The sequence below is a fragment of the Sylvia atricapilla genome, chromosome 13, assembly GCF_009819655.1.
Source record: "Sylvia atricapilla isolate bSylAtr1 chromosome 13, bSylAtr1.pri, whole genome shotgun sequence".
Lineage (NCBI taxonomy): Eukaryota > Metazoa > Chordata > Aves > Passeriformes > Sylviidae > Sylvia > Sylvia atricapilla.
The window spans coordinates 14,623,189-14,638,509 of record NC_089152.1 but is presented as its reverse complement, the minus strand read 5'-3'; the positions used below and the strand labels follow the sequence as shown (position 1 = coordinate 14,638,509).

Genomic DNA, 15,321 nt, shown 5'->3' with positions numbered 1-15,321 from the left:
AGTCGGTGCTGAGGGAACAGTGCTCTGAGTGTGGCAGGAGTCGGTGCTGTGAGGGAACAGTGCTGAGTGTGGCAGGAGTCGGTGCTGAGGGAACAGTGCTCTGAGTGTGGCAGGAGTCGGTGCTGGGGGAACAGTGCTGAGTGTGGCAGGAGTCGGTGCTGTGAGGGAACAGTGCTCTGAGTGTGGCAGGAGTCGGTGCTGAGGGAACAGTGCTCTGAGTGTGGCAGGAGTCGGTGCTGTGAGGGAACAGTGCTCTGAGTGTGGCAGGAGTCGGTGCTGAGGGAACAGTGCTCTGAGTGTGGCAGGAGTCGGTGCTGTGAGGGAACAGTGCTGAGTGTGCCAGGAGTCGGTGCTGTGAGGGAACAGTGCTCTGAGTGTGGCAGGAGTCGGTGCTGAGGGAACAGTGCTCTGAGTGTGGCAGGAGTCGGTGCTGTGAGGGAACAGTGCTGAGTGTGGCAGGAGTCGGTGCTGAGGGAACAGTGCTGAGTGTGGCAGGAGTCGGTGCTGTGAGGGAACAGTGCTGAGTGTGGCAGGAGTCGGTGCTGAGGGAACAGTGCTCTGAGTGTGGCAGGAGTCGGTGCTGAGGGAACAGTGCTCTGAGTGTGGCAGGAGTCGGTGCTGAGGGAACAGTGCTCTGAGTGTGGCAGGAGTCGGTGCTGAGGGAACAGTGCTGAGTGTGGCAGGAGTCGGTGCTGTGAGGGAACAGTGCTGAGTGTGGCAGGAGTCGGTGCTGTGAGGGAACAGTGCTGAGTGTGGCAGGAGTCGGTGCTGAGGGAACAGTGCTCTGAGTGTGGCAGGAGTCGGTGCTGAGGGAACAGTGCTCTGAGTGTGGCAGGAGTCGGTGCTGTGAGGGAACAGTGCTCTGAGTGTGGCAGGAGTCGGTGCTGTGAGGGAACAGTGCTGAGTGTGGCAGGAGTCGGTGCTGTGAGGGAACAGTGCTGAGTGTGGCAGGAGTCGGTGCTGAGGGAACAGTGCTCTGAGTGTGGCAGGAGTCGGTGCTGAGGGAACAGTGCTCTGAGTGTGGCAGGAGTCGGTGCTGTGAGGGAACAGTGCTGAGTGTGGCAGGAGTCGGTGCTGTGAGGGAACAGTGCTGAGTGTGGCAGGAGTCGGTGCTGTGAGGGAACAGTGCTGAGTGTGGCAGGAGTCGGTGCTGAGGGAACAGTGCTGAGTGTGGCAGGAGTCGGTGCTGTGAGGGAACAGTGCTGAGTGTGGCAGGAGTCGGTGCTGAGGGAACAGTGCTCTGAGTGTGGCAGGAGTCGGTGCTGTGAGGGAACAGTGCTGAGTGTGGCAGGAGTCGGTGCTGTGAGGGAACAGTGCTCTGAGTGTGGCAGGAGTCGGTGCTGTGAGGGAACAGTGCTCTGAGTGTGGCAGGAGTCGGTGCTGTGAGGGAACAGTGCTGAGTGTGGCAGGAGTCGGTGCTGTGAGGGAACAGTGCTGAGTGTGGCAGGAGTCGGTGCTGAGGGAACAGTGCTGAGTGTGGCAGGAGTCGGTGCTGTGAGGGAACAGTGCTGAGTGTGGCAGGAGTCGGTGCTGAGGGAACAGTGCTCTGAGTGTGGCAGGAGTCGGTGCTGTGAGGGAACAGTGCTCTGAGTGTGGCAGGAGTCGGTGCTGTGAGGGAACAGTGCTCTGAGTGTGGCAGGAGTCGGTGCTGAGGGAACAGTGCTCTGAGTGTGGCAGGAGTCGGTGCTGTGAGGGAACAGTGCTGAGTGTGGCAGGAGTCGGTGCTGAGGGAACAGTGCTGAGTGTGGCAGGAGTCGGTGCTGTGAGGGAACAGTGCTGAGTGTGGCAGGAGTCGGTGCTGAGGGAACAGTGCTCTGAGTGTGGCAGGAGTCGGTGCTGAGGGAACAGTGCTCTGAGTGTGGCAGGAGTCGGTGCTGAGGGAACAGTGCTCTGAGTGTGGCAGGAGTCGGTGCTGAGGGAACAGTGCTCTGAGTGTGGCAGGAGTCGGTGCTGAGGGAACAGTGCTCTGAGTGTGGCAGGAGTCGGTGCTGTGAGGGAACAGTGCTGAGTGTGGCAGGAGTCGGTGCTGTGAGGGAACAGTGCTGAGTGTGGCAGGAGTCGGTGCTGTGAGGGAACAGTGCTGAGTGTGGCAGGAGTCGGTGCTGAGGGAACAGTGCTGAGTGTGGCAGGAGTCGGTGCTGTGAGGGAACAGTGCTGAGTGTGGCAGGAGTCGGTGCTGAGGGAACAGTGCTCTGAGTGTGGCAGGAGTCGGTGCTGTGAGGGAACAGTGCTGAGTGTGGCAGGAGTCGGTGCTGTGAGGGAACAGTGCTCTGAGTGTGGCAGGAGTCGGTGCTGTGAGGGAACAGTGCTGAGTGTGGCAGGAGTCGGTGCTGAGGGAACAGTGCTCTGAGTGTGGCAGGAGTCGGTGCTGTGAGGGAACAGTGCTGAGTGTGGCAGGAGTCGGTGCTGTGAGGGAACAGTGCTGAGTGTGGCAGGAGTCGGTGCTGAGGGAACAGTGCTCTGAGTGTGGCAGGAGTCGGTGCTGTGAGGGAACAGTGCTGAGTGTGGCAGGAGTCGGTGCTGTGAGGGAACAGTGCTCTGAGTGTGGCAGGAGTCGGTGCTGTGAGGGAACAGTGCTCTGAGTGTGGCAGGAGTCGGTGCTGAGGGAACAGTGCTGAGTGTGGCAGGAGTCGGTGCTGAGGGAACAGTGCTGAGTGTGGCAGGAGTCGGTGCTGTGAGGGAACAGTGCTCTGAGTGTGGCAGGAGTCGGTGCTGAGGGAACAGTGCTGAGTGTGGCAGGAGTCGGTGCTGAGGGAACAGTGCTGAGTGTGGCAGGAGTCGGTGCTGAGGGAACAGTGCTGAGTGTGGCAGGAGTCGGTGCTGAGGGAACAGTGCTGAGTGTGGCAGGAGTCGGTGCTGAGGGAACAGTGCTCTGAGTGTGGCAGGAGTCGGTGCTGTGAGGGAACAGTGCTCTGAGTGTGGCAGGAGTCGGTGCTGTGAGGGAACAGTGCTGAGTGTGGCAGGAGTCGGTGCTGAGGGAACAGTGTGCTCAGTGTGGCAGAAGTTGGTGGTCTTGGCCTCACTTTGCAGTGTGTGATGCTCTCTCAGATGCCTGAGCTCTTGTGGCCAAACATTTCACAGGGGTATCTGCTCACTGCTGTAAGGCCAGTTTCTAGATCAGATAGGCATGCATTTTGTAATATCAAACAGCCAAAGAGCTCCCTTCTTTCATTCACGTTGAAGTGATTTTCTCTAGATTGATTCAGAGCTGGTGAAAAGTGAGGATGTGGAATGCAGAGCAGCCCAGGCTGTGGTGCACTGGGAGAGGCAATGCATGGTGGCTTTTGATGGGAATCAACCTGACTGGTGGGAGCTCTCCTTGAGTAGATGGAAACCTCTTCCCAGATCCAGTATATCAGTTATTTTTGTTAAAAATTATTCCTCTCAAAGAATCTGCTAAAATACTGTGAGGTGTAAACTCACTAGCAGTTATGAATAGCATATGACAGTTTATTTTGTGACTTAAGGGGGAAAAAATTTATGGTGGAATTTTTTTAAAGTACACCTTGTTAACTGTGTGCCTAATAATATATAAAGCATGAAAGAAAATTAAAAGCAGTAGGAGGGCTGGAAAGTAAATGATTGACTTGGACAATTGTAGGCCGGTCACAGTTTTGAATTATGGAGGAAATGCCACAGATTAAAAATGCATGTCTGAAATTATGTTAGGAATATTATCTAGGAGTAATAAACCGAAAGTACATTAAAAATATATGCCCATAGCAATGCTGTTAACAAAACGTATGGAATTAGGAGCAGATTTTTTCCGATTTGACATTTTGTGTCTGCAGGGACTTTTCCATCTCCCTTTTTTTCTTAATTGCATTTTAAATATTGGAGTAATATTTCAATAGTTATTGCTGACAGGAATAGCTAAAAGTCACTTTCAGTTCTTCAAAAAGAGAATCAAGGCAACTCTGTACTAAACACTTGAGCTGAGTGGATGGGTAGTGTCCTTTAAAACCTGTCAATTAACTACAGCAATGTAATGCTGCAAAAGAGATAATTTGCTATGACCTCAAGTATTAGGTTAAATATTGGTATACTTATCCACCGAAATAGATTTAATTAAGTTAGAATGTATGTAATTGTTTCAGTTGTAGAGGATTTTGCCTATTAAAAAGCAGTACTGTTAAAACCATGATGAGTAGAAGGGCTTAAATATAAGCCAAAGAGCTTTGATAGGGATCTAAGGGGACTCAGCTCCTTTAGGACAAATTTTCTAGCTGAAGTCAACTGCAGTTTTGGAGCATTGTTTGAAATGGAAATGAGTAACAGCAATGCTAAAGCACAAATCAGTATAATTTAGAAGACTTTTGCCGTGGTAAATAATATTAAATAATTTTGGGGAAATAAAGCTACAAATCAAATTTGTAACCTGTCTTCTGTCTTTTCTTCCACTTTCATCTGGCACATAAGACCTCTGTTTCTGCTGATACATCAGTGTTAAGTTCAGCTTGAGTAGGTGCTAGCTCTGGGTTGGTCACTGGGCTGATAGGACACAACCACAGCCAGCAACACTTGAGAGAACAGACTGTAGGCAGCTGCTGAATGCCCAAGTGAGGAGAACCAGCAAGAACCTGGAGAATGCCTGAACCTGGGCACCCAGGAGTGCAGCAGGACCAGGCTCACTGTGGACAGGGGTTTCCTTAGTATATTAGAGGACTTGAATGTTCATTCCAGGGCAGGTTGCCTGGCAAAGGAAGCCTTTGAAGATTTTCAAAGAAAGCTTCAAACTTGACCAAACTCTACACAAAATTAAAAGAAAAGTGTAGGTGCTGTTTTTACTCTATCTGAGGATCTGTGATGAGATTCTGTTGTCTTTTGTAAGTGTGGTAGTTGTGACTGTGAATACAGGGAAGAAAGCCATCTCTCTCTCTTGCTTGTGGAATTATTTCTGCCAATAGACAAGAGAAAATCTTGGGGGGGGAAAAAATCTGTAATTCCTATGCATTTTTTTTCTCATCCCTAGTGAAACTGGTAGCTGAAGGTTGTTACCTTTCCAAAACATTACATTATTTCTTCAGAAACTGTGAAAGGTTGTGAATTAAAAATATGAGAAATCAGGAGTTTCCTTGGGCTCATTCTGAGGAAACTTCCCAGCAGTTGTACAACAAGTCTTCCTTGTTGTCATACATGAGTGGTTTTGCTAATGTTCACCCTTGCAGTTTTTCATTTACAAGAGAAATACTTTGATACTAGGAGATAAGATAAATGAAATGCTGAAAAGCTCATGGAAAGACATTTTTTATTCTGCCTGACATCAGAAGAGAAAGAAAACGAGTTATGCTTCAGCTGGACGTGAGCCAGGGAACTTCCATTTAGAGGCAGTGGGAGAAATGTAAGGAGAGAGGAAGTGATGGAAAAAGGGAAAAAATGAAAAAGGTATGAGAGAGGCTGTGTTAAGAGCACTTAAGGGAAGAGGTGGAGGCCCAGGAAATTTGTAATCTTACCTGTGTGTTTTAAAGACACTGTATATCCTTGGTTCAAAGAGGGTTTCTGTTCAATATAAATAACCAGACCACCAGCTCTGAAAGTGCTTCAGTCTTGAAGACCACTTGAGGTTCAAAGCATTGTTCTTAGCATCAAGTCTCTGAGGCAGCGATAGTGCGTTGATTTGCCAAGGCACACTTCTGCTTATGGCTAAAATTAGAAAAAGCTGCAACAACCAAATTCCTTTTGGACACTGCAGATGTGCTAAGAGGGGCCAGTTCCTACTATTCACAGCTGACATATTCTCAGCATGAGAGAAATTGTTAAAAGTTTCAACAGTAAGAATGCTACATCATCATCATCGTGTTTGCTACAACCCTTACGTTAATAGCACAAAACCTGATTTTCTTACTTGTCTGGGCAAATGTATTTCTTGAAATAAAGACTATATTTAGGTTGGCTTAAGTTTAAAGGGGCCCATAATTTTTTGTTATTGAAGTGCTAGAGAGATTTGAGCAATCAAAAAGGTGTATGTGTTTATAAGAATTATGCCTGAAGAAAGGAGATTGTCAGATCTGCATTGCACAGCTGTTATGCCTCTGCTTGAGATGAACACAATAGGTCAGAGATGTCTGCTGGCTGTGGTCTGACAGGAATTACATAATGCTTTTCTACATATATTTTTCTGTTAGGCAGTAATTTACCTTTAGATGGTAACTCCATTCTTGGTAGGATTTTTTCCCCCTTTTTGTCCCAGCTGACTGCAAATACTGTTGAATATTTGCTTTCCTCTTACACTCTTCTGCTCTTCTTCAGCCTAGGGAGCAACAGAGAAACAAATGCTGTGTAGTGTCACTCTGGTTTAGGTCTGGCTAAGTGGGCACAGGGCTTAGGGGCTCTCTTTCTGCTCCTGCATAGTTATGGGAAGCTTTTCTTCACATAGTTGTGGGGAGCTTCTTCTCTCCCTCGCTTAATACCAAAAGCTATTATACTACTCTCTCTGCTGTAACTACCAGAAGCTTGCCTCAACAATGAGTGCCCTGGTCCCAGAGCAGATTAACAGGGATAAACAGTTCAAGAGTGCTGGTCGCTTATCTGGCAGGGCAAATCAGCACTCTCGTTCACACATCTTGAGCCAGGAAGATTGATTAAAAGCCCCACGTGGCCATAAGGCTGGAATGGGAGGTAAATGACTTCCAGGGTTCCCAGCTAGCAAGCGTCCTGGGAGAATATAAGACTTGGGAAGAAAACAAACCCAAAGAAATGTCCCTTTGATCTGGTAGCTGTCTGACATCTGTAACACTTCTGTTTCCAGAAAATAAGTATGTCAATTTATAATCTCTGGTATTCACTGACATTCAAGTCTGTTTTGCATCTGTATTAAAAACATAAATGTATTTTATGTACAGAAAGAATTTATTTTTTTTAATGGTGTCTCCCTTTCTGAGCTGCGAATGTCACCCAGAAGAGCTGTATTCACTCATTGCTCTGAGCTGGAAGGAATGTTTTTTGCCAACTGACTCGTCAGACTGCAGTGTTGGGATCAAGGCCTTCTGAGATTCCTAATACATCAGGCTAGACTACATCTTGTTCATATTTATTACAAGTCATGTAAATACCTAACTGCTCCTTTGCTTATGGATTCAGTAACTGTTTTCTCTCTCTTTTTCTGTTTTTAGAAGCAGAAACAGAAATCCTATTGGTCCAGGAAAGTATGGGTATGGAAAAGTGCCATACATTTTACCTTTACAAACTGATACTGGTCAGCAGCCTCAGAAGCTGCGGAGACAGCGCCAGTCGTCAAGGAACCACCTCTTCCACCAGAGTCCCAGTCTCATGAACTCCTACAGCCAGGCAGCTGCTCCTTCACTGCACCACGGGAATCTTTACCAAGAGCCAGGTGGGCCTCAGGTGGGACACCAGGTGCTGGGGCCCTCAGTTTATCAGTCACCTTCGTTCCCTGTGTCTCAGAGTCTGTTCCACGGCAGTGAGTCCAGCCCTCAGGCCCTGCAGGGGCAGCCCCAGCCACAGAGAGCTGCAGCCATCGTGTGCATTGGAGCCTACAAGCAATATAAACTCTGCAACACCAATGTAAGTCTGCTTTTCCTGTGTTTCATGTGTTCATTGGTTTTCCCTAGTGTGCAAAAGGTTCACCTAATCGTCAAGTTAAGTTGAATTTTTAAAAATTAATTTAATGATTGTTTTTGTGAATTTATTTTAGAGTGTCTTGGGGAATACTGAAAGTAGATCCATAATTTTACAGTTACCTAATACTGTACCTTCAAGGGCTTTAGCAGCCACTTCATTTACCAATATGTACAGTTCTAATTTGATGAAACCTGGGGATTTGAGATAAGGATAGTAATTGAGAGAGGTAGTGGGACAAACATGGGCTGAACAATGCCAGAGAATGCAATAATGGTGGAAAATTTTAGTTGTAATTGTGGTGAAGGGATAAGAGAATGAGTTTAGAGTAAATTTTCCACTTTCATTTGGTGTTGTGATGTTATTTTGATTTTTGTGTGATAAATGTGGGTTTTAATGATAATTCTTAAATGTGTGATTCACAGTGGTGAGGAGTGGAGTGTATTTCATTTGTGTGGCCAGGTTTTGGTAGGTGAGGGTGGGAGGACTGCAGGTGGGGCTTCCATGAGAGGCTGGCAGAAGCTTCCCCCATGTCCAACAGGGAAGCCAATGCCAGCTGGCTCCACGGACGGACCCACTGCTGGCCGAGGTCAAGCCCATCAGAGATGGCAGTACCATCTCTCTGGTACCATACTTCAGAAGGAAAAAAAGCTGCTGTGCAGGTGTGATGTAGCCAGAGGAGAGCAGAGTGGGGATGTGTGAGAGGAACAGCCCTGCAGAGGCCAAGGTCAGTGGAGAAGGAGGGGCAGGAGGAGCTCCAGGGCCTGGAGCTGAGATTCCCCTGCAGCCTGTGGGGAGCCCGTGGTGCAGCAGCCCTGCAGCCCATGGAGGGCACTGGGGCAGGTGGGTGCCCTGAGGAAAGTGTCACCCCATGGAAGGCCCATGCTGGAGCAGGCTCCTGCCAGGGACCTGCAGACCCATGGAGAGAGAGCAGCCCACACTGGAGCAGGTCTGATGGCAGGACTTGTGACCCTATGGGGACCCACACTGGAGCAGTTACTGAAGAGCTGTAGCCCATGGGAAGCACTCACGTGGGAGAAGTTTGTGGAGCATTGTGTCTCATGGGAGGGACCCCATGCTGCAGCAGGGGAAGGACTCTTATCCTTGAGCAGCAGCAGAAACAACCTGTGATGAACTGACCATAACCCACATTTTGACTTCCTGAGCCACTGAGGGAAAGAGGTAAAGCTGGGAAGAAGGGAGGGGTAGGGAAGTGTTTTTAAGATTTGTTTTACTTTGCACTGTCATGGTCTGATTTTGGTTGGTAATAAATTCAGTCGATTTCCCCAAGTCAGGTTTGTTCTGCCCCTGGCAGTAATGGGTGAGTGCCCTCTCCTGATCCTTACCTTAACCCATTAACCCTTCGTTATATTTCCTATTTCCTGTTCAGTTGTGGAGGGGAGTGATAGAGTGGCTTTAGTGGGTACTTGGTTTTCACCCAACCAGCATGAAACCACCACAGTCACTGATAAGCTTAATGTTTTTCCATGAAGGAAATGGAAAAATGGAGTTAGATAGGCCATGTTATGAAGGCTGTCTACTTCTCAGTCCCATAAGATGAGGTTATCCCTTTGTGAGTGCTACTCATGTTCTAAATAGCATTTAGAGACAGCCCCCAGTAGCCTGGATCATTCCAGTGTCTTTCCATGGTGCTCTCTGCATTCTGTGACAGATGCTACTTTTACCAGCATTCAGTTCTATGTGCTTTGATTTTAACTTCCTAATTTATTGGAGTAAAAATCTGTTCTGTGTTAATTTTTAAATAAAACTTAATCTGCTATTATTTGGTTCAAAAATGTTTGGCTGGGTGTGCCATGCTCCGGGCAGTCTCCCATTGTATGTGGGAGGCAAGTGAGGTTTTTGTTCTTTGTCCCCGTTAGTGGTTTTCATCCTGCTAAAATTTCCAGTTTCTGCCTGTGCCCTTTTAGTATTTCCCAAAGTATGTCTTCCTAATACGTTTTTCTTATTTGTCCTGCTACTCTAACTTAATGTTACATACATTAAAAAGCCTGTATTTGCATATTAGAAGGAGAATGCCCAGGAGAAGTCTAAGTTGACACGATAGGCCATATTTTTTGGATGGGTGAGCATCTGATTCTTCTGCCTCCTAGAAATCCTGTTTTGTTTAGTGGAACCTACATAGTGGAAATGTAAAATGGAACACAGGATAACAAAAACACAACCTAGACAAATCAGTTGAGTTCCTTTTTGCTTCCTAGTTATTACTCTCACTTTATTTATGAATAAAATCCATTGATTGAGTCTAGAGCAGTTGATTGAAAAGAACTAATGTCAAGAAACCTTTAGTGTATTTGTCTGGAATGGAAAACATGAAGGGCTAATTTGAGCCTCTGAGAATAGGCTCTGGGACAAACCACTCTTTTGAAAAACACTTTCTGTTTTTTGAAGGAAATGGGAAATGACCTTAGTGCATGGGCATTAATTTGGAAAGTTTTCTGAGCTAAATTTGCTCACTGTGTCCAAGCGATACACAAATGTCCCAGTCTTTATTTCATCCCTCACACATCAGGGCACAAAGTTGGACAGTACTCTGCCTGACTCAATGTGACAAAATTGTTTCCAGGAAAGGAGGTCTTTTCAAAGGGCAAGGGGTAAGAGATGAGGAAGTTAGAAATGAGGTGGAAGAAAGAAGCAATCCAAGATTGCTAGGGTGTGGAGAAGGAAGGTTTGTAGAGGATGTTTGTTGTGAATGACAAGTGAGCCTGAGAGTAGAGGGCAGTGAGCCTATGAATTGGACAATTCACAGGTCAGCATGCTGAGTGGTTTGGTCATTGGCAGATGTCTTTTGATAGAAGGGAATAGGAGTGAAAATATTTTTATATTTTTTCATATTTCAGTATTTTCAGTTTTAGAATCTGTTGTTTAAACAGAATAATTCAACACATGGAGAGAAAACATAGATAAGCATGTTGCTGCTGTCTCTTTGCCATTGTTGCTTGTATAAATGCAGTTATAAACAAATCTGTAGTGCAGGAGACTTAATAGCAAAGAGAAATTGTAGCTGAAGTAGCTTCTGCTAGGCATAGAGCTCTACAGAGTGATATTCTTTATTTAGTAATGTTTCTGTTACCCTTGGAGAGGCTGTAATTGCTATTCAGGGTTATTTTTCTCCCTAAAATGTGGTAATTAATGTAATTATAAAAAAGAAGTTGCTAAGAACAGTTTTAGTATAGGGCCAGGATGAGAGCAGAACAAGGCTGATAGTGTTTCACTTTGTTTGCTTGTTCTTCCTGATTAAATGCTTCTGCACGCGGGCTTTAATTTAATTTATCAGCAGCGACATGTACCAATGGTCTTGCCAGCAAGCAGAGAACAATATCTTTTTATTTCTTTTTTTTCTTCACTTCTTCCTGGAGCATACCAAAACTGAAAATCTCGTTTATTGGAAGTATTCTGTTAACCCTTATCCCTGGTGTTTGGCCACTCCCTCTACAGTTTCTCCTAAAGGCAACTAATTAATAACAAATTAAGTTAATCTGCCTTGGTCCATTAGGTCATTTCCTCATTATTGTAGATTTATTGTTTTTTCATTGATAACTGAACTCATTTCACATGACTGACAGATTGATTCATAAAAGGTAAACTAGTGAGGTTTGGTTAGGGAGAACCTTGGAAGTGCTTGTATTTGTTCAAGTGTTCCTGCAGGTCGTTAAACCTATTTTCTTATTACAGAAGTGGCTTTCCCTGTTCAGCACCTTGCATACAAGCTCACCTCAGAACACACAGCTGCCTGTCAGCCTCTTCGGCAGGAAACAGGCAGCAAACATCTTTCCTTTCTGCACAAACACCTCTGGCTGATCTGAAACCATAACCTACCTGCAATTCTTCCAGTGCACTCTCTATTCCTTCAGAATTAGGGGAAGTGGAGAGTAAATCTCCCTTATTTCTCCCTGCACTAAAGGAGAAAATTATATGCATGTGTGGTTAAAGTAGAATTTGAATTCAACCTTCTTTGCGTGGTTTGTCACGAGAACAAAGGAAGCAACTCAAATGGAACATTTGTTTACTGAGCACTTTCTATAATTAATTGTCTCCAGCATTGCCAAGTCACTGGCTTTTCATGAGTGCCTGAATGTGTGAGAATATATTTGTAAACCAACTCCAGGCTGCAGGTCACTTGGGCAGTGTACACAAGGAAACTTTCAGGATTCTGGATATTCCAGACTACTTAAGGTAGTTTCAGCATGAAGAGTGGTGGTAAACTGATGTAAAATCTGAATTTAGCTATGGCATGAGGCGTGAACGTTTTGACCAAATTCATATAGGACTTTGGAAAAGTCAAGGTAAAATGTATGAAAGAATAACTCCTGAGGGCTCAGTGAAATATTTATGGATAAAATTTTGCTGAGCTTGTCCAGTTCCATTCCCAGCTGCTACTTTGCCCACTGGTTCATGTGGATTACTGTCTTGTCTCCAGTTACACTTTGTTGTTTTTCTCGGTATTTTATGTGACTGGTTTAGCAAGAAGTCAGTTGTGTTGTGGAGAAGTATCTAGATGGGATCAGAGGACAATGACTACATTTATTTTCTTGGCCTGCCTCTGCCGCTGTGCCTGCTATAATGTGGTAGCAAGGCTATGGACAATCTGGCTTGTGATTCTGAATAAGAGTCCTCTGCTTGGATCTGTGCTCCTCTGTGCAGAGCTTTTGAGAACAGCACCTGAGCAGGGAATGGGAAATGTCTGAAAAGAGTTTTGGAAATGGAAAGAGGTTTTCCAGTTGAAGAGATGAGGTGAGATAAAAAACTCAGGATCAATCCTCAGCTCTATCGTGATGGGACAAATTAAAAGGCTTGATTTGCCAAAGAGTCTTACTGATACTGATGCTGAGCTACAACTGTGCCATTGAAAGGCTTTTTTTGGATGCAGAACCCTAATTAAGTAGAATTACAATGTTCTGCAGGAATGTGTTGAGTCCATTAAACAGTGATGTGCTTTTCTGTCACCTAAGCACATAGGTAGGCATTGGCAGAGTCCCCTGGCACCTGGGGTCTTGGGCCATCCACGAGCTCACTGGTGTTCTGCCCAAGCAGTTTTGAAAATTTTCCACTCTATAGAAACTGAAACATTTCCAGCGTTTCAAGTTTTAGCTAAGATAGCAATGGAAATGTTTAATTTTGTATGGAACAGAAAATTTAATTCCCAGACAAGTGTTTCCAGAATTGATATGAGGTGCACTCTTTAATGTAATTGGGGTACTCACACATTGAGGTGAAGACTAACAAAAGCCTATGTGTTTTTTAGGTGATTTTTTTTTTTTTAGACTGAAAAGCCTCTTCTTATTCCTAAGGAGTTACTGTAGGGTTTATTTATTCTCATTTTGAGATTTGTATAGAGTAGGTGTTTGACATAAGTGGCAAAGTGGGGTTAAGATGACATACCTTTTCCTGAGGAAATTTAAACTTGACTTTATGTGAGGAATTTTCCATGCAAACACTGTGGGATTGTGTGTAGGTTTGGTAGTCTGACATTCTGTGGGTGTATAGGAAACTTATTGAAAGCTTGCTTTACTTTGGGCTCTACTGTCTTCCTTTTTGAATGTTTTGCTATTTGCAGTAGAGGTGTGTAAATATTAATTCAGAATGATTTGTCACCAGTAAAGGCTGAACTCACCAGAGACTGGTACAGAGATATTGCCCTTAAAGGGTCTTGTGTAGTTTGATCAATTGTCATTTGTGTACAGAAGAGTCCCAGGGACATCTTTGATGAAGCTCTTGGACCACAATTGTTTCCTCTGGATCTCTGCACTGTGGTTACATGACATCCCCTTCAACACCCAAGACCTCTGTACTAGAAAGTATTTTGCACTATGACATTCTTATTAGAACCTAAATAATTATGGGAAACTGGCTGTTGCAAATCATCAGAAGAAGTATGTTAGGGTAACTTTAAAGGCTCTCTCCAAGGGTTTTATTGTGCAAGTTTGCTCTGTAGTTGTGGCAGTAACACAGAGTTAACTGTTTTACACAAATTTATTATTGCTAGGTTAATTATTTACTAATGTAGTAAAATGTTCCTAATAAATCCAAAATCACACAATTCTGAAAACCTTGATGTCATCTAGAGGCTTGTTGGTTTTAATTGAAAATTGTGTTACTTTGTTTGATCAATAAATCTAAGCCACTTCAAACTAATTCAACATCTAGGAGTCCAGGAATCATGCCATGTTGTGACAAGAACTTGAACACTCTGGGAGCTGAATTTAACAGGGACTCTGTTGACTTCTCAGTATATATTTTCTCGATTTTTAATGTACAGGAGTACTTCAAAAAGTAAAGTTAACAGCAGTAGTTCAGTATTTTATGGTACTGCGGGAAGCATTGAGGTGCCTTTTTTCTTCTGTGAGGTTGAAGTTCTGAGCCTCGTGCATGGGTTGCATGATGTAGCTGGAGAAGTGTGCCTCAAGTGGAGTGAATTTGTGTCTGTGGATAGCTGAAGATTCAGACCCTCATTTTTATGTAATAGCTGTGTGACATAAAAATGTTCATCTATGTGCTTCAAAATCAAAATGAGTTGCCCAAAGCTTTTCTTTCCCAACTTCTTGGTGAACTTTGAATGGGAGGTTTCACGTAGTTGGAATTGTCTGAGAAGTTACCTTGCTAATTCTTGGAGTAAATGAACACATGTGTCTTGGAGAAGAGGAAAGAGGAAAAAGATCCACAGTTACTCCATCACTTCATCAGTTATGAATAGCAGCATTAGCACTTAAAATCCTGTGGAGTGATTTGGAAACTTTATTGGGATTCTTGTTGAAATGGAGCAGGGGTTTTTGTTCTGCAGTAGAACAGGGCTCAGGGTGATTTAGGTTGCTTGGTTATCACTCAGATGTAACTTCTGTGCCAGGTTTTAAACAGGAAACTCAGCAGTGAAAATTGAGACTTGAGAGTTGCAAGCAGATGGTTGCATTCCTGATACATTTGTAGTTTTGTTTAATAGTGTATTGTAAATTTGAGTAGGTTCATTTATCAATATGTGTTTATCAAGTGTTGTGGGAGAGATTTGAAGGCATTCCAGCTTGTCTTTGTTCTTGTCAATTCATATTGACAAAAGTGTTTGTCTGAAGTTCCAGTGTGGAATTTTTCAACACTCACATAATCTGAACAAGAAAAGTGCTTCATTCATATGTTAGTTTAATTGTATCCAGGTTTTCAAAGCAGAGGAGGCTGCAGATGTCACGGTTAATTTACAAATAGCTTTTTAATGCTGTTTTTATGAATATTTGTTAACTATTCCCATTAATTACAGGTGTAAAAAACACCATCTGTCAGATGCCACTGTTTGCTTTGGCACATGAAAGGAATAGCTTTTTCCTGGTATTTTTAGGAGATTAGTTTAGTTATTGCTGATATCAGTGCATAAGTTTAAGACATTTTCAAGCCAGATAGCAGGAAAAGAACACGCGTTACGTGAATACAAGGGCTTGAAGTGCAACTACCATCAGTACAATCCCAGTCCTCTCTTTTACTGACCAAGGTGAGTAGAGGAAGAAGGAAGCGCAGGAGAAGCTGCCAGAGTTAAGCTACGGATACTGAAAAGCTGTCCATTAGCAATGCTGTTGAGTTTTTAGTTTTGGGGGAAGGGGAGGTGGTGTTGTTTTTGCTGTTGTTGATTTTTTTTTTTTTTAATTTTAGAGTTTTTAAGCAGGGCTTGGAAACAGCAAATTGTGTTGAAACTTAGGAAGCATAAATGTCAAATGATGTCTAGTAAGCATGTGTTCCTTTGCC

The 15,321-nt window shown here is 44.4% G+C and overlaps 1 protein-coding gene across 1 annotated transcript in view; it reads left to right on the top strand.

The window, feature by feature from the left end:
* Window positions 1-15,321, top strand: part of THSD4 (thrombospondin type 1 domain containing 4) — a 214,888-nt gene that overhangs the window by 23,828 nt on the left and 175,739 nt on the right. The window contains exon 4 of the mRNA XM_066328521.1: window positions 7,113-7,524. Within this exon, the coding sequence (XP_066184618.1) occupies window positions 7,113-7,524 (412 nt within the window). The remainder of the gene's footprint in view (window positions 1-7,112; window positions 7,525-15,321) is intronic.